General features: G+C 39.9%; 1 protein-coding gene across 5 annotated transcripts in view; it reads left to right on the forward strand.

Annotated features, from left to right (window-relative positions):
* The first annotated feature begins 1,729 nt into the window (after positions 1–1,729).
* The window catches only part of CAST (calpastatin), a 118,432-nt gene continuing 98,266 nt past the window's right edge, over positions 1,730–21,895 (forward strand). For 2 of the 5 annotated variants that reach the window (XM_068535667.1, XM_068535671.1), the window contains exons 1-2: positions 1,730–1,989; positions 12,125–12,187. In XM_068535667.1, the coding sequence (XP_068391768.1) occupies positions 1,915–1,989; positions 12,125–12,187 (138 nt within the window). In that variant the 5' untranslated portion in view covers positions 1,730–1,914. Of the gene's footprint in view, positions 1,990–2,508; positions 2,657–12,124; positions 12,188–21,895 lie in introns of those variants that run through there. The other 3 variants (XM_068535670.1, XM_068535668.1, XM_068535669.1) reach the window with 3 other exon arrangements.

The following is a 21,895-nucleotide window of genomic DNA, read 5'->3' on the forward strand; positions in this document are numbered from 1 at the left end:
CATCCCACCAGCCAGCCAGCCAGCCAGCCCTTTCAAGCCTCCTTTCCCTTCCTATAATCCCCCAAACCCACAGAACCCCAAATTCCCAAAGCACATTTGTACTTATTCACACACTGTATGCCTTTCAGTGCCACCCAAATGATCATGTGTTACAAATGTCATATGACTTCAGCTAAACTCTAAGTTCCTGGAGGGCAGGAAATATGTATTTTAACCTTTATATTGCTCTCTCTATAATTCCTTTCACTGTGCTTTACATGGAAGCCTTTCAAAACATAAAACTAACTGGTTTAAGTTCAATTTTAAATACTCTGTTAGAAAATACCTCAAACTTTAATGAGAACAGTTCTTCCAGAGTCAGAATAATGTACTCGGGGATCCTGAATCTAGACCCTCTAGGATCCTGAGATAGATGCTTCCAGTTCCTGGGCCTGGAGGTGGGGCTATTATCTCGCCCCTTTAGTTCTGTGTTTGCTTAAATTACTGTAGGTGTTTGGTCACAATTATAAAAGCATTTTTCATGCTTACGACATATTTTCCCTAATTATAAATGTGATTGAGGCCACCAATCAATTTTTCTTGAATGGACAATCATAGGCCCCATATCCAAGTTGATTCATTTCTACGTATAAATTCCTGTCCTACCGCCTGTTTGTTGGAAATATCAGATACATAGATCATAAGTGGAACCCTTTAAGAGGAATTGCGTTTAAATCATTCCTCCCTGCTGCCCCCATTAAGAATGAAGCTAGCCAGTCCCTTGAATAAACGTAAGTCAGAATCCCTAAAAATGAGAAGGGATAAGGAAACAAGAATTCGATTCTGCCAAATGCCATGCACCATTGACCAATCTTTCCTTACAACCTGCCCCCTCTCTCTCCAACGGTCTAAAACACAACATGGAAGACAGCAGTGACCTTGAATCCCAAACTGTCAATGCCATTGCAGGGTAACAAGTTTTCTTCTGTCAGATCTGATCCCAAACCGGCAGCAACTACAGGCAGACAATCGCTGCAGAGGAGCGTTTTCTAGTCAGGCGTGTTATATTTCACTTCAGGCTTGTTACATTTCACAGCCCCAAACCAGGAAGTGCTGTTTAAAATGAGCCAAAGACAAAAGCAATCCAGCCTCCAAAACAAAATTCGGCAGTCTCCAGAAAGCCTATAGGGGTTTAAACTTGGGACTGTTCTTCGGTTTCGATTGGAACCTAAGGCTTCCTCCACATAAAACATTATTAAACTTTCAAAATTGCCCCCCAAGGTAAAATGACATAAAACATACACAGGCGCGCGCGCGGCACACGCACGCACGCACGCACGCACACACACATACACACACACACACCCCAATTTGGTTTTGTAATCCGCTTCCTAATCCAGACGGTCCAGGCTTGGGCCCGATTTCAGTTGGTAAATTCTTCTCCTAGCTAAACCAGGGCAGACTGCAGAAAAGGTGTCTAATTCTTGAAATTCTTAGGGTGGGGTATTGAGGCGTAGACGGGCCACGCCCGGGTCCCGCTCTCCCGTTGCACAACTGCAAGCCAAGTCTGGGCAAGTCGAAGGAGGAACCCCGCGACCTCCAGCCCCGCTTCTCTGTGACCCACGGGGAACCCAGCAGTCCTAGGGTGGAGGTGGGGGCATCACTGGGGGAAGATTCGGGGCCGAGGGTGTTAAGTTGCAGGCCGGGAGCCCCGGACCGCTACAGCCCGGGCGCAGCCAGCGGCGGGCAGGAAGGGGAGGGCCCAGCGGGGTAACCCCCGAGCGGGTTCGGGGCTGGGTCGGAAAAGCTGCCTCACGGGGCGCGCCCGCCAGCCCCTCCACTCCCTCCCTCCCTCGCTCCCAACGCTCCCCGCCCGGGCCTCCCTTCCAGTCTCCGCTGCGCCCTCCCCGAGGCAGCGTTCCCCGCGGCCTCGCCATGTCCCAACCGGGCCAGAAGCCCGCCGCCTCCCCGCGGCCCCGGCGCGCTGCGGCGGCCCGCCACACCCAGGAGGTGAGTGGCACTTGCGCCGGAGCCGCAGGGCTGAGCGCAGGGAGGACCCCGGCCCCGGAGCCGTGGGCCGCCTCCTTGGGGGTAGCCCGCCTGGCCTGCTGCCCCGTGCGCCCCCTCCCGAGCCTGAGAAGGACTTGGGACTCAGAACCCGCCTCTGGGCAGGTGACTGGAGGTGGCTGGGTGCTGCCGGGCCTGGGCCAAGTGTATTGGGCACGGCGCAAGCCAGATTGGAGTTGGCCTGCGCTGGGAAAAGTTGATTGATGAGACTGGGGTGAAAAGCGGTTGAGGATAAAAGGGGAATACATTTCATTCGGGACCCCGAACTGGGTGGGGTAGTTCAACTAAAAGTCGGGTCTTCCGCGTAAAGTCCGGGCTGCAGGGCGTGGCTGCCTGGAGAAATAACACTTCTTCCCTAACCAGCCTTGTGCCAAATTGGGCGGGGCGGGGTCAACCCGGCGGGGCAGGGCCGATGTAGGCCCCGCCCAGGTGCCGCCCCCGCTGACAGCTGTGGGGCTTGAAAAGCTCAGCGCCAGCCAGATCTGGGGCAGGTGGAGTGCGAGCCCGGCCCCTGCTGCGCTGCACCCCGTGTCCTCTCCGGGTTCTCCGCCGCGCGACTCAGAACAAATCGGTTGTCACCATGGCATTCGCAAGCTGGTGGTACATGACGGTAAACTGGAGCGATCGTGCCTGGGCAGGACCGGAAACGGAATGGGCTTTGCCTTTCTGGGCGTGCAGGCGAGGTTATTGTGCAGGGTTTGGCGGGGAAAGGGTGGGGACCAGGTGCGACGTCCTCTCAGACTTTCAGTTTAGGCTCCGGGAGAGGCTGAGACTCACCCTGCGGTGGTATGTGCGAGCGAGCTCCGACGTGCAAGTCGGTGTGAGCAGACGCACCAGACTCAGCTCACGCTCACGAGTCGAATGGAACCGAATTGTTGCTGGAGGAATTCCGCCCTTGGACGCGGATTCCTGGATGAACTCAGACTCACATCGAAAGAGCTCAGATCTAGTATTTGTTTTTAAGTCATAAGTAAATCTCAAAACTTTTAGAGGCATGTTGTTGGACGTGCATTCTCCAGCGCAAAGAAGAGGCAGCCAGGATTGGGGGCAAGGAGAAAATCCAAAACTCCAAGGAGCAGAAGCGACCGAGATCAAGACCCTTGTTGAGAATGAGAGAGAAAGAGGGAGAGAGAGACAGAGAGAGAGAGAGAGAGCCCACTGCTCTGTACTTTATCACTTGGATGAGGGACAGAGATGTTCCGTTTGTTTAGTGCGTTGAATGCTTGTCCAACCAATTAGGTGTGATAGCCAGTCAAGCTGGTACTTGTAATGTTTTGAACCAGGAAGCGTGATTTAACATTACGATGCTTTCCAAAAAAAAATACACAAATTTTGTTGACAGAAAGAATAAAAATATTTATATCCCATTGATTTATGGTGAGAACTTAAAAAAATAGTTAAAGTACACCTCTCTCTCGGCATGTGGTATTGGGAAAAGCAAGGGTGTTGTAATAAGATATTATTTAGAGAGAAACGTCGTGTTGTAATCAGACAGTATTTAGAGAGAAACGTTGTGCTGGAATCAGTAAAATGTCCCTTTTCAGCCAATGGCCATTCACTGAGCACCTACTAAGTGGCAGACCCAGTACTAGCCTCGAAGTGGAAAACAAGACAGAGTTCTTGTTCTCAAAGGACAATGAGTCAACCTTTTTGAACCTGTTTCCACATCTATAAAATGTGGGTGATAACAGGTACCACATAAGGGTTGGTGAAGACTATTTACATTCATGAATCAAAGTACCATACCCATATACCTTTTTTTTTTTTTGAATTTTATTTTTTTATACAGCAGGTTCTTATTAGTCATCAGTTTTACACACATCAGTGTATACATGTCAATCCCAATCGCCCAATTCATCACACCACCATTGCCACCCCACCCCCCGCGGCTTTCCCCCCTTGGTGTCCATACATTTGTTCTCTACATCTGTGTCTCAACTTCTGCCCTGCAGACAGTTGTTTTAAAGTTTTTATCTAGTATATCTGCCATCTGCTCTTTCTCAAGGACAGTTTCCGTTTTTTTGTTTGTTTGTTTGTTTGTTTTCCCCATTGAATGGGCAATAATTCTCTGTTTCTTTGCATGCCTTGTGAGTTTTTAGGTTTAAAACTGGACATTTGAATCTAATAATATGAAAGCTTTGGGAATCAAATTCTTCTCCTTCCCCAGGGTTTGCTGTCTTGTTTTGCTTTGTTTTGTTTTTGATTGTCATAGGCTGTTTTTTGTGCTGAGGTTCAGCCAAAAGTGTACGCTTAGGAGCTTCTCAGGTCTTTTCTGATCCTGCACTTTCCCTGGGCATGAGCAATCAGTGATCAGAATACAGATCCCCAGTATTTGGAGGACAGAGTCCTTTTTGCCTTTCTGGTTCCAAGCTGCATGCTCTAATGCACAACTGCTTGCTGTGAGTTGGGAATGGGAAATGGGCAGCTGCTGCTGAGCTGAGCTGAAATTGATGGAAATTAACCAAAACTTACCATTTAAACCTTCCCCCGGAAGTTGCAAGTCTTTGATAGACTCCAGAATTTCAAAATAGTTATATCAGACAGATTCTGCCAGGGAGATTTTCGTCTAGATGGGAAGATGGCTTCCTGGAGCCTCCTACTTCACCATCGTCCCAGAATCCTCTCTTTAAATTGTTTTAAGGATTGAAATCCTATTAATGTGATTCTAAAGCTCTGTTCTTCAAGTTATCTCATAAAAACTTACCCAGAAAGCTTTACAGCTACCATAAAGGGAAAAAAATCAAGTGTCTTTCAGTTAAGAAAAATGTAAAATAACTCCATCCAATGAGTACCTTTTATGTAAGTGCCTCCTCAGATGGGAGAGTCATTTAACCCAAGAAGAAAAAGGGTCTGTGGTTAGAGATTTCCTAAAATATATGGACTTCATTCTGACTGTGGAGAACTTATAGAACACAAAAATGATTCGGTAAAGGCCAAAGGTGTTCACAGGTGCTTATTGTCCGCCTACTATGTGTCACGTTTTGTACTGGGTGCCGTGGACACAAAAATAGTGCTGACAGTACGTTTCTGGTTTTTTCTTGCATTTCTCTTAGATAAAAATCACAAGCACATCCTAATGACTGCTATAAAAGCAGCAAAGTAGCTATTGAAATTCTCATGGCATCATCTTTGACTTAGAGGAAGTTCAAAAAGCCTTACTGCAGGTGGACCCCCTAAGCTAAACATGGCAGAAAGGCAGTCAATGCTACTTCTGAAAACTGGACAAAAAGAGGGTGTGCCCTTACCCTGCCACCTGGCCATATCCACCAGAATGTTGAAATATTAGAGAAAAGTGTATGGAGTTCAGGTGAAATATGGGGATTTCAGAATTATAGTTAGGCAGTTAATCCTTAATATGTGTCTTCTTTTATGAGAAGCCCAAAGAAGGTTATCCTATATTTCTATGGTTTGATAACAAATGTTTTTAGAGAAGAAGAAAGATATAATGCATCACACTTACTTACTTTTTTAAAATAATTATTCTCCCCACAACACCTAGCCCACAGTGGCTACTCACTGATTATTTTTTTAGTAAATGAGCTCTTATGTGCCACTGGACACATATGCACACACACATGCACCACACCCTTTCGAAGTATTTTATAGCATGGGAATTGCACATTAAATGTTATCCCTGTGACCAGCTTGGTATATGTTGTTTGAAAAATGAACTATCTATTCCCTGTGTACTTTGTTTCCTTATTTGTAATATGGAAATATGAGACTAATATAATACAGTGTCATGAGATGGGCAAAGTACGAAACATACACTTATCAGATGACTCTGGTTCCTCTGTACTTATGAAAAGTAAAAAAACTAAATTCTCTGCTGTATTATTTACCGCCTTAGAAAATGAAAACTTAAACGTTTGCTTACTTCTCATATTCATTTTATTGTCTCATAATTAACCACAATCAGATTGATGCCAGAGAAAAAGAAGGGAGTGGAATAACTTTTATTGTATTCTTAAAATGAACGAGGCAATGGGCCAGGCTCCTCATTAATATCAGCTTGTTTCATAAGTAAGCCAGCCCCTGGGGTAGACACCATTACCTCCATTTTACAAGGAGAAAACGGAAAGTTTAAATTATTTGCTGAAGGTCACATAGCCTTTCAGACCCACACTCCTTCTGTCTTATTAGAGTTTGTCAGGGAATGGAATGCAGGGAGTTGGTTACCCAGGTAACAGAGAGGCTGGGAAGCCAACTGGGGTGGATGAGGCAAAGCAGAGATTAGAAGGCTCGGGAAGCTGCTACCATTCCTAGACTGGAAAGAAAGAGGAAGAAGCAGGATCACCCTGCAGAAGCTGAAACCACTGCTGGCCCGTCCTGCAGGAGACCCTACTGGAGGGAGCCAGTACACATCCCTGCTACACCAGCTGACCAGGGTCAGGGCAAGGAATCCACCTGAGGGCAAACAGGTCCACATCTACACCAGGGAGACTGTCTTAAAGCAAAATCAGCTTTATATCTTGGGCCTTCTGTTTGTTTGCTGAACAGTCTTGTTTCAGAAAGCAGAATACATACAAAAATAGATTTTAAGGGATTTTGCAGGAAATATCAATTTGCACGTTGTCTCTTAATTTTTCAAGCTATTTTTTTCAACTTTTAAAATCTTTTATCTTGTTTACTAACCTGAAAAGAACGAATGTACTTCTCAGGGAACTTTTAGAGGTTTGAGGAAGTGCAGTCATTCAATCATGAATTATTTGTCACATCCCCACCATAGGACTAGAAAAAAAAATAATATAGTTTACCATCTGGGGACTTCCCTGGTGGCGCAGTGGTTAAGACTCCACGCTCCCAATGCAGGGGGCCCAGGTTTGATCCCTCATCAGGGAACTAGATCCCACATGCGTGCCGCAGCTAAGAGTTCGCATGCCACAGCTAAGGAGCCCGCCTACCGCAACTAAGGAGCTGGCGAGCTGCAACTAAGGAGCCCACCTGCCACAACTAAGACCCAGCTCAACCAAATAAATAAGTAATAAAATAAATAAATATTAAGAAAAATTTACCATCTGGCTGAAAAGGCAAAATGTACATTTATGAAATAATCAGTAAGCAGGAGCGTATACAATGAAGTGCTAATTTGTTTGCTTTACTAAGAAACTAGAGACTAATATGCAATGTGAAGGCATGGTGTGCCATTAATAGGGCTAGTCAGGAAATGTTGGGTTGGACACAGGGCAGTGGGTTCCTGCACTGAGCAATCGGTTTACCCAGGAGGCCCCGAGCTGCCCTGGCCTGCCTGACCTGGGGAAGCTCCCATGGGTGCCGACTCAGTGGGGTGATTGGAGGAGCAGAAACCTCCACTTCCTGTTGTGGTGCCCACAGATCTCCTCTCCAAACAGTGGTTTCCAATCCTAGCTGCATATTAGAATCAGCTGGGGAAGTTTAGGAAAATATATCTGTGCCCAGGCTCCCCCTGGACAAACTAAATCTAAATCCCTGGACTCTGGTTTGAGTGTTTCCAAAAGTGCTCTGGGCGCTTGTGACCTGCACTGAAAGATTAGACCCGTAGCTAAATGAAGGCTTTCTGATCCTTAGGAAGCAACCCACACCCCCCTTCCCTGACAAGCCTTTGTCTCTGTGTGCAGCGGTGGAGCAGTGAGGGGGCTGAGCTGTGTGCACTAGAGTCCAGAGGGCACCAAGATTTCATTGCTTCGTGATTTTGCCACAGCTATCACTGGACACGCAAATATTGACCTCAACTGGCATTCTCCAAGTTGCAGAAGGAAAATCTTCAAGCTGTTTTCAAATAACCTTTCCTGTTTTCTTAAACAGCTTTATTCAGACATAATTCATAATTTATCCATTAAAACATACAACTCAGTATTTTTTAGTATATTCTCAGGGTGGTCCAAGCATCACCTCGATTTAATTTTACAATGTTTTTGTCACCCCCTAAAAGAAACTCGGTACCTTTTTTAAAAAAAATTAAGCAGAGGCATTTCAGAAGCACACTAGCTTTTGGTGCTCTTTCACAGCTGAGCTTGGACTTGCAGAAGCTCATTTTTTGTCTGTCTTCTTTCTTTTTTAATATGTGTAGAAGTTTGATTTTTATCTTATCCTGTGATGTATACCCTTGTCTGTGCATGTATCAGGGTGTATCTGGGTAACGATGGGGAGGGTGCCCCAAATGCTCCAGAGTCGAAGACTGGCGCTGGCACAAATCCTTGGCTGGGTGAGAGCACAGCTCCAAGCTTTCCTGCTCCTTGCTCCTGCTGATTTCCTGACAGGTTTATGAGTTTGCTATGGCAGAAAATTTTATGCATATTAATGCTATCTTCTAGAACGAGGACAAAGGACAGCTGTACTTACCAAATATGTAGTGATGCCAGGAGGTGGAAACAGTTTGGAAAATTATTCCTTTTTGAGGCAAGATAGAAAAACTTTATCTGATATTTTCCCTGCCTCTGAACTCCTGTCACTCCATTCCTTCGTCTGTCTTCATCTTAGCTCCAGTGTTTCCCGTCTTCTGGGACCTTATCCTCCCCATGAAATGTTTCCTGCCTTAGGGCTGGCATCCTGCACTTCCTGTCTTTGCCTCCTCTCCAGCTTCTAATACAGGATGAAACTTATAAGTGTTGTGTGTCTGATTACTTTTATAAAAACAAACCAGTTTTAGAATAGGAAGGTTTTGTTGATTTTGGGGGTTGTTTTCCCTTTTAGAGCATTGGATTGAGACTTTCTTGATGGGCATCAAAAGTTTTTAGCTAGCTTTTAACTAGCCTGGTCTCTGGCCCACAGACTATAATCCTGATACGTAGTGTGACTGAGGAGGATCTCACCTTTCAGATCCTTATTTCTTTATCCATAAAACGAGCTGCCAGTGTGTCCCTAGAGTTGCTGTGGCAGTAAAGGAGACCACATAGGGGAAATGCCCAGCTCTGGGCTTAACACAAAGGAGATGCTTAGAACATGTTAGTTTCTTTCCCCTCTTACAGAAAAGTCCTTCCCAAATTTTTCAGCTTTGTGGTTCAGTTCCCAACTTATCACTCCTTCCCTTCTCCATGTTTCTCTCACCTCTTCCCAACCCACCAGCTATGTGTAGTAGTAGTAGACAAAGTTTTCTGTCTTCACTCTTTGAAAGACTTGCTGCAGGTTCCTAAGCTGGATCAAATTTGACGTATATCATTCCCAAACATTTCATTTCGCCAGCAGAATGGAAAGTATGTGGAAAGTACTCAGTTATTCCATGAATTTAAAAATCACTCACTTTGAATTTCTCTCAGTGAAAAGCTATAACTGATTTTATATCATTAATAGACTGCTGAATATTGAATAAGCCCCAAGAAATGGTCAGGGCAATGATTCATTTATAAAGTTGCTATTTACTGGATATTGAATGGTATTAGGTGATTCTTATTAATTCTGTTAGAGTTTTGTTGGAGTGATGATGTATTGTAGTTATGTAGGAAAAAGCCCTCCAATTAAGGAGATGCTTGATGACATTTTTAGGGGTAAAGTTTCAGGATATCTGCAATTTACTTTCAAACGCAGGTACATATACAAATATAGATAGATCTTTGTCCATAATATAAGCAGATATGGCAATATACGGCAACAATAGTTAATAGTTGTTGAATCTAAGTGATGGGACTATTGACATTCATTGTATTATTCTTTCTACTTTTCTGTATCTTAGAAATTTTTTATAATAAAAAAGCCAGGTTAAAAAAACTGGGAAAATATGGTCCATACAGTTCCTAAAAAATGTTGCCCTTTCATTATGTGATTTTTATGTCATTATGTCATTATGCTTACTCTATTGAGAGCAAATATGTCTTCTGAAATTATAAAATACCAATTCTTATAATACATAATTTTTATAAGTTGTCATTATATCTCAACATTTTAAAAAGCATTTGCTATATATATATATCACTCTCAAACTATTATTTGGAAACTGCATAATTGTGAGGGATTTTGAGCATTTCAGTGGAAGCAAATAACTGATGATGTTGGTTAACCTGGAGGACTGCAATTTTGAAACACCACCGGGAAACAACTTTATAAATGTTTTTAAGTAAAACATCTATCTACCTGTATTTTAGAGAGAAAAGACTGTCTGCATGTTTACTTTAGGGTAATAAATCATAATATATGTTTGCCAACAAGCAGGAAGCAGAGTGGGACCTTGCGGAGAGCATGGAGCCTTGCTCTAGACGAGAGCCAGTTGCCTTTTTAAGTTTTCTCATTTGTAAAATGGAATAATCATACTTCCTACAAGTAAATGAGGCACTCAAAACAGTATGCTCAGTGGATATTGTTGTTATTAGGTATTACCTATATCTAATCTGAAAAAGGTATAGAATTGGTGATAAGAAATGAATGTGATATCACAGTTCTAAATTTACCAGTTCTGGAAGGAGACAGATTGGGTAAATCTGCGTCATTGTAGACCCATCCCTCTCAAATTCTTTCTCCAAATGTTGAATAATTCTTCCCCCTAGTCTAGCCTTTAAGAATCTTTTGCTTACCAATTATTCTAAAACTTATCAATTACCATCTAGCTCTGATATCTATATATGTGGGCTTTTAAATGCCTCCTGTTTTTTCAAGATCCATTAATTACTCAATACTGATTGCTCTCAACTGTGGACAAACTCTTGACTAGGACATCTGGGTAAAACAAGCCCTGCAGAGAGCTTCATTCACCAAGCTGCTGTAGTCTGCCTGCTTTTCTGTGGGGTCTACCCACTAATCCATGAGAGGCTTTTGTTTGGGGAAGAATTTTCCATTCATGAAAGTGATTTCTTTCTAGTTTTTTATGCAAAGAACTACTGAAAGATTTCACCCACATGTCTAATATTGCTTGGCCTTTTTCTTTTTTTTTTTTTACAAAAATATCTGTTGATATGATCAAAGGGAATATTATCTTATTTCATTTCTCATAGTATAGTGACAAACAATAGATTTGAAGTCAGAAAACCTGCTCTGCAAACTTTTCTTATTTACTAGGTGTATGTCCTTACTAAAAGCACATCACATGACTTTTATTCTTAGTTTTCTTAATCCATGAAATCACATGAGCCTCTTTTTTTGTATCAGATAAAAGTGTATATGAAAGAGCCTTGTAAATAATAAAGAATGATAAAAATTATTAATAGTACTGTTATTGCCATTCTTTTTAATTCGAATAACTTTAGTGACCTACATATTCAGGTTGTGATTCAGCTCTAGAGAACATAATGGGATTTTATGTTTCGATTTAACTAAAGGTCACTGGGGTCGAACCCAATGGTGAGCTTTTTATTTTCTTATATTTAGGTTCCTTTCCCCACTTTCTTGCACGTCCCACATGTGCAAGAAATGAAATAATTCTTTGTCCCCCCTTTTCAGGAACATACAATTTTTTTTCATTTCTCAAAAATATTCAATAATCTTCATGGCTTCTTTTATCTTATCAAAACAAATGAACATGTAAGCTACTTGAAGCTTTCATGTACCACGTAAAAATACTTCCTTTCATCACCAGTGTTCTAGTGAGAAAAATAATTCTGTTTCAGAACATAATGAAATTCTAAAGCCACAGTTAATGAAAGTTGCAGGTATGGTCTTTCCAATGCAGGGTTTATCTTTCTGTGTTGGTAAATACTCAGACAGAAAGAACTCCAGAGAATTTCCAAGAGCCACTGAAAGTGATGGTTGATAAGGGGTGGCCCTCCCTTGAGTTCATGCTGAACTGAGCCTTAAGTAATGGCTTAGGCTCAGCATGGTCCTCAGACAGCTCATCTCCATGAGGAACCAGGTGTCTCTTATGCTGGCAATTTGGGCTTTAAAATTCCATGAGACGTTTTGTAGGAGACGAGATGCCACCTTAGCATCACCATCAGATCTATGTCTGGTTAATTACAGACTGATTTTCTACATCCCAAATGAATGTCTGTAGCTTCCCTTAATTTTTGAAGGCCACCTACGTCGGTGTAGAATTATCAACAGTTCTCAGGAGGAAGATGAAAGGGATCCTTGTTTTTACCGTCTATATATTTAGCCTTTTGGGATTAAAGTCACTATTATATTATCTTGTGTCACCTCCCTCTATTAAACATTATCTTTTTAAATACTTTTATAGCATGCCGATGGAAAAACCAGTGGATCGCCTTCAAAGTCAGGGGAAAAGAGAGGATCAGATGAGGTAATTTCCACAATACTTGATTTTCATTTTCTCTAGTTTTTAAATTGTGAATTCTGTCTTGAAGTAAATAATGAGGTAGCAAATATCTCCTACTGGAATATTGGCAAATTTAATTTTAACTAAGACTTGATTCAACACTATAAGTGGAAATCATTAAAAATAAATTTAAAAAATAAAGTGTTCCTTGGAGAGGAACATCTAGAAGTAGTTTCCATTTCGGAATAGAACTCAGTTATTTAGGGTGTTTTCCCTGTAGGAATTGGTGAATCTTAACTGTTTTTTGTTTGTTTGTTGGTTTGTTTTGGTGAACAAAACATGTAGGAGGGGAAACCAAATGCTATAGTTGAAAAGGAAATCTTTTTTTATGAGAGTCACTGTGAAAGGAGGACAGTGATAACCTAGATTAAACCAGTCATTCAGGTTCATAAACAAAAGGGAGAGAAAAGGACTATTTTTACTTGGATCCATTCTGTGGAAATACTAGTAAAACCAAACCTCCTCACTTTGAGATGGGTTTTCTTTGAGCCTGTGAATTTCTCCTTTCACTGAATGATGCCCCGTTATGTGCACTGTTAACATGGCCTGGTCTCCATGGAAGAGTCATGTGAAAGTGCTATCCTCCAGAAGGGTACTGGGCTTGCCTTCCTTTTTCTGCTTTTCACATTTTAAATCTCAATGGAACATTCATCTTCATTCAGTAGAAATTGTTATCATCATTTCCAGTTTGTAAAAGAGCCAGGTCCTGAAAGGTAGCTGGAAATTTAGAAAGCAAAAAGTGATCATTTTATTTTTCTCTATATTATTAACGTGTTTCCAGAAATCTGGAATCTAGCTCCTCTTTCTGCTTATTTCCTGCAGCTTTGAAATATTCAATATATTTCAATATATTCAGTATGAAGAAGGCCATTATGACTAGAACTTGCTATGAATTCTGCACTAAGGTTTTGTCCACAGCTGTCTATTATTGTTTCCATTACCAACACCCATGAAAATGTATTTTAGATTATTTCTTACCACGCAAATTTGCAGTAAGTTTTTGTACCCATGGAAGGCAAGATTTCTTTACAAAGTAAAAATAAATTTTTATTAAGATTTTATCCTGCTTCTTGGTTATATTATTTAAAAATTTTTTCCATGGGAAAAATACCACATTCTTCCCCTTTTACTAGCATGAAAATCTATATAATATCACTCAGTTCCCCATCAACCCTACTCTTTAAATATATTCCCAGATAAGTTATCTATCAAATAGTTTCCTGTTTGAAAACTATAGTGTCTCTTTATTCTCCAGACTAGGAAATAATGTTTTTAGGTATTATTCTCTATTAATATTTATCAAGTTTAAACTATTTGCACAAAAAAGGAAATCTTCTTTTCCAATACAATCAAGTGGATAGTGGCCTAGTTCTTATAGGATTATTCTCAACAATTATGTTATTTTGTGGAAGCTTAAATATTACGCCTTGAATGTACAGGCGTTGTTGGTTTAGGCAACAACTGCTTGCCCGGTGATAGGTCTTTTATATATCCGGACTATAAAGTGCCTTATTTTCATATTTACAAAGGGCTTGGGAAAACTGATAAGTAGTCCTGTTATCAATGCAGCCAGGGGAGAATTTGAAACTTCTGTGTCAGTATGATGACTGTACTTTCAGTTTTTTGAAACTGAAAGGCTGAACTTCCACCTTGAGAGACGAAAGAAAGAATTTTTCTATCCTTTATCAGCAATTCAGGCAAGTCTGACATTGTTTCATAACACTTCTGAGAAATTCAGATTTACAACTCTTGCACTTGTGCCAGAGCCTGGTCATATCGGTCTGTTCTGCTCTGTCCCAGCTGGCAGAAGAAAAGAGAGGAGATAGAGGCTTTGCCCTGCTTCCGTGGCATAAATCGCTGCAGAGATTCAGATAGTCTGAGATTGAAGATTGTTTATTATCTCACCAAATTCTGCCCATATCTATTTGATAGGGTGGACAGATGTGTGGGTGTGATAATTTGGTAGTCGAGTTATATTTCCAATATGGTCTGTCTCTAAAGAATCTCTAATTCTTTATGTCACGTGCAGTTAAGTCACTGATGACATACTATGGCCCTGGAGACAATTCAAGGAAACCATCCTACATTAGGCATTATTTTAGCCTTTATGTTCATGATTATAAAACCATGTGCAATCTGGACTTGTAATCTGCCTATCCTACCACCCACAGTCGGCTACCATCCTCTTAAGATTACCAGAGAAAAGTTTCCCAAAACAGATTCTTTCTCCCAAATATTTTCTCATCTACTGCTCTGTTGAACAAGAAGTGAGATTAAGAAGCTTAGTTTGGGTTTTTGGTAATCCGTTTTCAAACTAGCATGTACCTCCAAAGGGTGAATAACTTGCTGTCCCCAAGCATATGCAAACATACTGGTTAGGCTTCCAAGGACAAACTCGGGCCTTTGAAACAAAGTCCGTTTGAAAATGTGCTTTCTATGCTCAGGGGTACTTCTCAGTGTTTTTTCCTTCTCCCTTCATTGCTCTGCTGCATTTCATTTGGAGATGCAAGAAAAAAGGTACAGAGGAGGACTTCAGGAAGATTTAACCAGGAGTAAAAATGATTAGGGTTGGGCAAGAACCATTATTATATTGTCATATGTAAAACTATCTGGGGGTGAATGCAGCTGTGTGAATTTCAGAGCTCTTTTTCTCCTGCTACCATTAAATAGCTCTTACTTGTCTTGCGTATGACCCCTGTTCAACCACTAAGTGATCCTAGGAGGTCTGCAGCAATTTTAATAGACTCTTGCAACTAAAATATCATTTGTCCTGTTGCATTTGCAATATAAATGCTTGAGGATGGAGTTGAGTAAGTGTCTATGAGAATGTATTTTTTTTTGTTTTTTATGACAATCGTTATGAACTTGTTAAGTCCTTCTCAGATGTAGAGGAATTGTAAGACCAAAAGTTGCGTGGACTAAGAAGCCAAAGATAAAATGACTAGAGAGCAGGAAAAAGAAAAATGAAAACATTTATTAGTACCTTTAAATACAGTGGAACAAAGTAGCCTTCACAAATCTGCAATCAAATCTATTTGATGTATTTGACTGACACATCTGGCCACACTGGGTGAGTGTAAGCATCTTAGCAACATATTTCAGTGAAGTCCTGAGGAATGGAATTTAAAGCATATGATGGGACGTTTATATTAGGGGATGCTGGATAAAGGGTATACAGGAACTCTCTGTACCAGCTTTGCAACTCTTCTATAAATGTAAAATTATTTCATAATAAAAAGTTAAAAATAAAACAAATAAAAACAAACAAACAAAAAATAAAGCATATGATGGGCATGATTTCACAGAGCCAGTTTTAAGAACTTCAAATTTCATAATGGATATATTTTTATGGATAAAGAGAGATAATAGAGTTGAAATTGTGCCTTAAAGGAAAAGATATTTGATAAATTTTCTTTACCATAATAACATTGGTGGCATTCTTTTCCTCAGTGTTGACCTTTCCTCCTTCAAAAGTGCATGAATAATTATTGAATGACTCCAACATTTTAAAATTTCTTTCTAACATTTTTTCTCTTGATGAAATTAGTCTTTTTTTAATCACAAAAGTAATATGTACTTGTAAAAAACAAAAGTATTACCTAGTCTTACCACTTAAGTTATAACTGCTGCTATGAAATTATGTGTATTCTCAAATTAATGTGATGATATTGTGTGTTCATAATTACTATATATACTATACTGATTTTAGTAACTTTTTAATGATCATACAGCTAAAACATAACCATTGAAGAAAATTTAGAAAGTACTGACAATTTTAAAGAAAAAACACTACCATCTAGACTTCTAGTACCTAGAGAGATGGCCACTATTTCCATCTTTGAGTATTTTCCTACATCTTTTTTCTATGTGTATATATTATGTTTAAGCTGAGATAACAAAGGAACATCCCTAACAAGGCCTAGACTAAAAATGATAAACAATGTGCTTTGTGATAGATAAATCTTTTCCAATCAAAAAGAGTCATCATTGTGTGTGACTTTTGAATACATAGAGAATTGTATTTAAGTACCTTGGCATTTAATATAGCATTTAATCTGGTCATTATTTTCTGCTGTGTTTTTTGTTCAAGAAGTTTGCTGGGTTGGTGTTCCCACTAGCAAGTGATATAGCCGTCCTTAGCAAATTCTGGAAGAGTGCCACAGCAAATGTTATTTTAAGGGGTGATAGGTTATTACAATCTCTTGTCCGTTTTAACTGTGGGGAGTTGATTGTGGCTGGACAAGTTCATGTCCCAGTGCCAAGAAGGAGGCAAAGCTGAACAGGTGCCCCAAGGGCAGTCCCACCTGGCTTACCTAGAGATCCAGAATCCCCTGGGTGTCTGATCTGGAAGGCTAAACTCACTGAAGGAAGTTCCAAAATCCTTTTCACCTGTAGTTTCCCCATTTTTTAGTTCTAAATTTTGATTTATTTCTTCATTGACTAGAATATTTTTTAAGATAATTTTTTTCTGCGCAGGAACACGGATGGTGATTTTCTGTGTCTGTGTGGATCCTAAGCATGTTTTTCTGCTGGCTTCACACAAGAAATGAGTACAAAACTGTACATTTTTGGGTAACAGTTCTGTTCCCTTGAAGTTCTGTACCTGTTGCTCCATGGTCTTCTGACTTTTTGTGCTATAGAGAAGATGTCTGGAGAAGCCTTATATTTATTTTTAGGAAGCTTGTTTTTCCTGCTTTGGTGCATATGCGGTTTCTTTTTCTTTTATTCTTACAATTTTTAAAAATTGCCAGGACGTGCCTACATATGTGTTTTTCTATTAATTTTTTCCTGGAATGTCTATTTTTAAATTATTGCTCTTATTTTAGTTTCTTTCTAAACATACATATAATTCTGAGATTAGACATTAATTAATCACCTGCCTCAGTTTTCTCTTTGACCTTTACCTTTGTGTTCTTCAGAGTTTCTGAAGTTTATCCCCCATATTTTTATTTCTGTCATCTAAATTCTGCTCCTTGAAATTTCCAATACAGGTTTAAATTTTGCCTTTTTTTTCTGTTTCACTGTACCCCTCTCTAATCTAATCTTCCCTTACCTCTCTTTATGTTTCACTCTGTTATCTTCCCGTCTCCATCTGCTCTGCGTCTGTAGCTCTCTATCCGGGTTTCATGAAGGTAATACCATCATGTTTCCTATTAAGGATGCAGACTTCTTTTCTGCAATTTTCTTCTTGTAGTATATCATTTTATGAGATTTACCGTCTCTTTCAGTCTTCAGGAAAATGATGTGTCTTGCTTGACTCTGTTCCTTTGTTTCTGCGTCTTCTCACTTCTCTGATCAAATTTATTCTTGGGAACTCAGGGAAGGCCTAGGAGGCTAAAGCTTTTCTACAAACAAGAGGCCTGTGGAGGACTGGGGTGGGGGGGAGTGGGAGGTGGTCTTTCCCAGGAAGGCCCCCTAGGGTCCTGCTCAGTTACAGTTAGAGTGGAGATTTTGCCTAGATTTTGGCAATTCCCTGACTTTATTTGTTGCTTGGTAAAATTCCATCCTCTTCTGTGAGAAGATGAGTAGAAACTGCTGTCGAGATTATTTTACACCAGGAATTCCTGGCGTTGTCTCATAATGATACTCTTTAGCTTCTTGAATCAACTCTCCTCTTTTCTAGTTTTCTTCAGGCATAACCTGTGAAATAGGCTTGCGTTTCCGGCTCTGTTCTGTTTATTAACTGTGTGTAGCTCCTCGTGAGTTTCAACAGACGGGCTTGAGGTTTATGAGTTTGGAGATAATCAGTTTGGAGGAGGCATTCTATGTCTCCTCTTTCCTGGGATTTCTCTGTGTGATTTCTGGTGCATTTGCCTTCTTCTATGTGTGTGTCATCGTGTTATAATTTAGGTTACTGCTTGCCTTTCAGTGGGTGAAACTTATTACATAGGTATTAGAATTAGTATTTTCTTATGTGGAGCCTACCAAATGGGTCTACATAAGCAATCCATGAATTTAAGTTCAAAACCTACAGTTAAAATACCAGACATTATGTAGACATTCAAATAGCCTATTTATCCTAAGACATGTATTCAGGTTGAATTCTGAGAAAAATGCGGGAAGTTTATAAAATTCAGGAGAAAAATTCTTTGCCATTCTGAGACCATAGTGAGAGCATCTTCTTTCTCACGTGCTATGGAAGCTTTGAAGAGCCACACTCCTAATCCAATTAGCCTGCCACCCACTCCATGGTTCCCACAGAGGCAGCACATTGTAGTTGCTGAGTGCAGACTCTAGAGTCCCACTGCATGGACTTGCTCCCAGCTCTGCCACTTCCTAGCTGTGTGTTCTTGGGCAAATTACTTTGCTTCACTAAGGGTACCTTCCTCATGTGTAACATGGAGATAATAATAGCCTCTACATAAGTTAATGTGAAGATCAATGAGATCAAGCATATGAAGTATCCAGAACAGTGCCTGGGACATACGAAGTGCCATATAGATGCGAGCTGCTATTATTGTTATTATTATTACTACTATTATTATTGTTGTTGCCTTATTATTATTACTATTACTAGGCAATGAAGAGAACTTTGTTTAGCAATAAAAGTGAGCCCCTTATTGATTTCTAACCAGGACTCAAATTCTTTTGTTGACTACATATTGCCAAGCCTTTCCCATTAAAAAAGGAAGGAAGTTTGGTAGTTCATTAAGCTTAGTAGTCCTTCTGTTTCAGAACAACTCTGTGTAACACCCAGAAACATATGCCAATTGCTAGAAAGTACAGTCCCTCTTTAACAAAGAATAGGAAAATAATGTGCTTTTAAATTAAGAATCTGTGATATACAAAATGTTATATAAGTAGTAGGGAGTGGCTAATAAAAATAGTTAAGCATTTTGCCTCTATAAAAGAACATATAAATATATCAACATTATATCATACAGCAATAAAATACCCTTCATTCTTGCACTTTGGAGTAATGAGCCTAATTGCCTAAGATCTTAGGTCCCACCAAAATTGTTTCTGAAGAGTGTACCTTATAGCATAGGAAATTGGAATCAAAGTTAACAAAATATCAAAGGAATTGAATAGGAGTTAAATTTATTGACTTTAGAATAGATCATAAGTCCTGGAAACCTGATGGACAAGTCAATTAAATATGAGCCCTGAAATATCCTGTTTTAAAGTTTATATTTTTTCAGTCTTATCTCTAGACTTTATTAGCTTCTCAAAGATACAGGAATGACTGATTCAAAGGGGATGAAAGGGATGATTACCTGAAATTGTGCCCATAGCAAGATACCTGTGTCATCTAAGGACTGAATATGTATGATTCTTGTCATAAAGTCAATAATATTTTATCATATACCAAATGTACATAATAGCTTGTTATGGCCTTCCAAAAACAGTTCATTTGTGAAATCAAACTCTCTCAGCAAGTTGACATCATAAAGTCTTTTATGTTTCAATCAGCATTATTACAGAATGCTTAGTAAATGTGTAGAGCACTGATTTAGTGTCATAAAAAATTATTAAAAACTCTCTATCCCTCATCTTCTAGGACATTATGTGAGATGATGCAGTGATTCTCAAGTTTTAACATGCCTAAGAATCACCTGGATATAGTATGAAAATTTCAGACTCCTGGACCCCATCTCCAAACATTCTGATCTATCAGATCCAAGGTGGGATCAGGGAATCAGTATTTTTACCAGTCACCCCAGGTGACTCATATCTTCTGATGGTGGTCTTCTGAGCACATTTTGAGTAACACACATAATTCTTATAGAGCGCATAACACAGTTCCTGGCACACATGAGCTTTTCTTCCTTTTTTCCTTTATTTTTAAAATGCCCCCCACCAACCCCATCCCTTAGCCAACTCTGCTTTACCGTGTCCTGTGGGCAGGGAGGGTGGCTCTGAAGCACATCAAGGGTGCTGCAGTTTCAAGGGATCATTGAACCACATGGGAGGCTTTGGGTGCACGGAGCTGGTACTTACCCTATTTCTTCCCACTTCTCCTAGGACCTTGTTCCTTCAACTATTCCCTCCTTCCTTTTACTCTTTATTTAATGACTCCTCTTTAGACTACTTATCGGTTTAGTCTTCCTCATCATAAACTATTTAAAAATATTTCTTTTGAAACCACTCAAGCTCCCATTCCATCTTCCTTTCTAACCCTCACTGCCAAAATTCTTGGTTGAAATTATCGAAGAAAAGAGTGTAGAGAGAGAAGAGAGAGACTAAAAGCAAACGTTGATAAATGCCTGCGTGGAGGATGTAGGAAGGAGAAACCAGTGAACAAGTGAAAGAAGAAGCAACTAAAGCGGGGGGGGGGGGGGTGAAGCTGGATGTTGCAGTGCCATCTGTGGGGAGGCTGGAAGAAGGGTCTAGGCTGATTATAGTTCTAGAATCGTGAGGGCTGAGGAAAGTGTCTTGTTTGGAGATTGGGGTATTGTAGGTTCCCTTGGGAGCTGTTCTTGTTATGTTTGACAGGGTGCTGAGTAAGTGAAGATTCTGCATAGATGACTGCTCTTCTCTTCCAATGTACGTGCATTTATATAGCAAACATCAGATAAAGCAAACAAAAAAAAAAGTTGAAATCAGTGTTCATTTACACAAAAAGAGATAAGTGTGACCAAGATGGCATCACATGGTACAGATTTCTTGGATTGTTTGCCAGATGCTTACAGGTAAATGGATTCATTTATTACAATATCAAATAAGAAAGACATTATTTGCAAAGAACTCTGGAGTGAATTCTAAACATATGTTTATCTTAATCGTTAAGAATGTAGACTTCCTGGTTCGTTTTTCACATTAAGGTTGGCACCCCTGTTCTCTTTCTTTTGCAAATCAAGCCTCTTACTCCTAAGTGGTCTAATTTGAGCTCAAGATGCAGAATATTTGGACTTTAGTACATTCCAGAAATATATCACTCTGAAATCTGCAAATACAGTCTCAAAGAAAACACTTTTCTTACAGGAAACTGAAAGCTAAAGTGATCTCATATTCACATTCCAATTTTGGTTTCACATAGTGCTTGGGATAAAAATTACTTCTCTGAATACAATTCTGTTACTTTTTTTTCTGCTTACTTTCTTAAAACACTGAGTAGACTCAGTAAAGTCTGAAACCATACATCTATTTCACTGAAAAGTGAAAGCCGAGTAGAAAGCTGAATGGCTAAATTTTTAAATAATGCATTTAAAAAATAATGAGGGTTCTTACTACCAGCTATGAGATGAGACGTTGCTGAATTATTTGTTATATAGATCTGGTAATAGCTGCCTAACTTTAAACATACAGTTCAGGGGACACCCAGTGGTTAAAAGGAGGAAATTTCTTGCTGTGGTACAGTGTTCAGTTGGAATAAAATATTTCTTGTCTCAGCAGTGATAATACATGCCGACTTTGTTTTTCTGAATGAGCATATGTTAGCAGTGTGTGTGTGTGTGTGTGTGTGTGTGTGTGTGTGTGTGTGTGTGTTTTAAGAAGAAAGGGCCTTGATTTTGACTTTTATATAAATTTCTTCAAATATTTGAAAACTTACAAATTATAAGATTAGAAATGTTAGAAATATGATTAAACTTTTCCTTTAATGAAGACATAAGTGGTATTTAGAAATGAGAAATAAGTGACTGAGAGTCATGAATAAGAAAAAAAATTAAATCTTTTTGACCAAGGAATTCCAATTCTAGGAATTTGTTTCAAGTACATAATCAGAGGTGT

This window comes from Eschrichtius robustus, chromosome 2 (assembly GCF_028021215.1).
Source record: "Eschrichtius robustus isolate mEscRob2 chromosome 2, mEscRob2.pri, whole genome shotgun sequence".
Lineage (NCBI taxonomy): Eukaryota > Metazoa > Chordata > Mammalia > Artiodactyla > Eschrichtiidae > Eschrichtius > Eschrichtius robustus.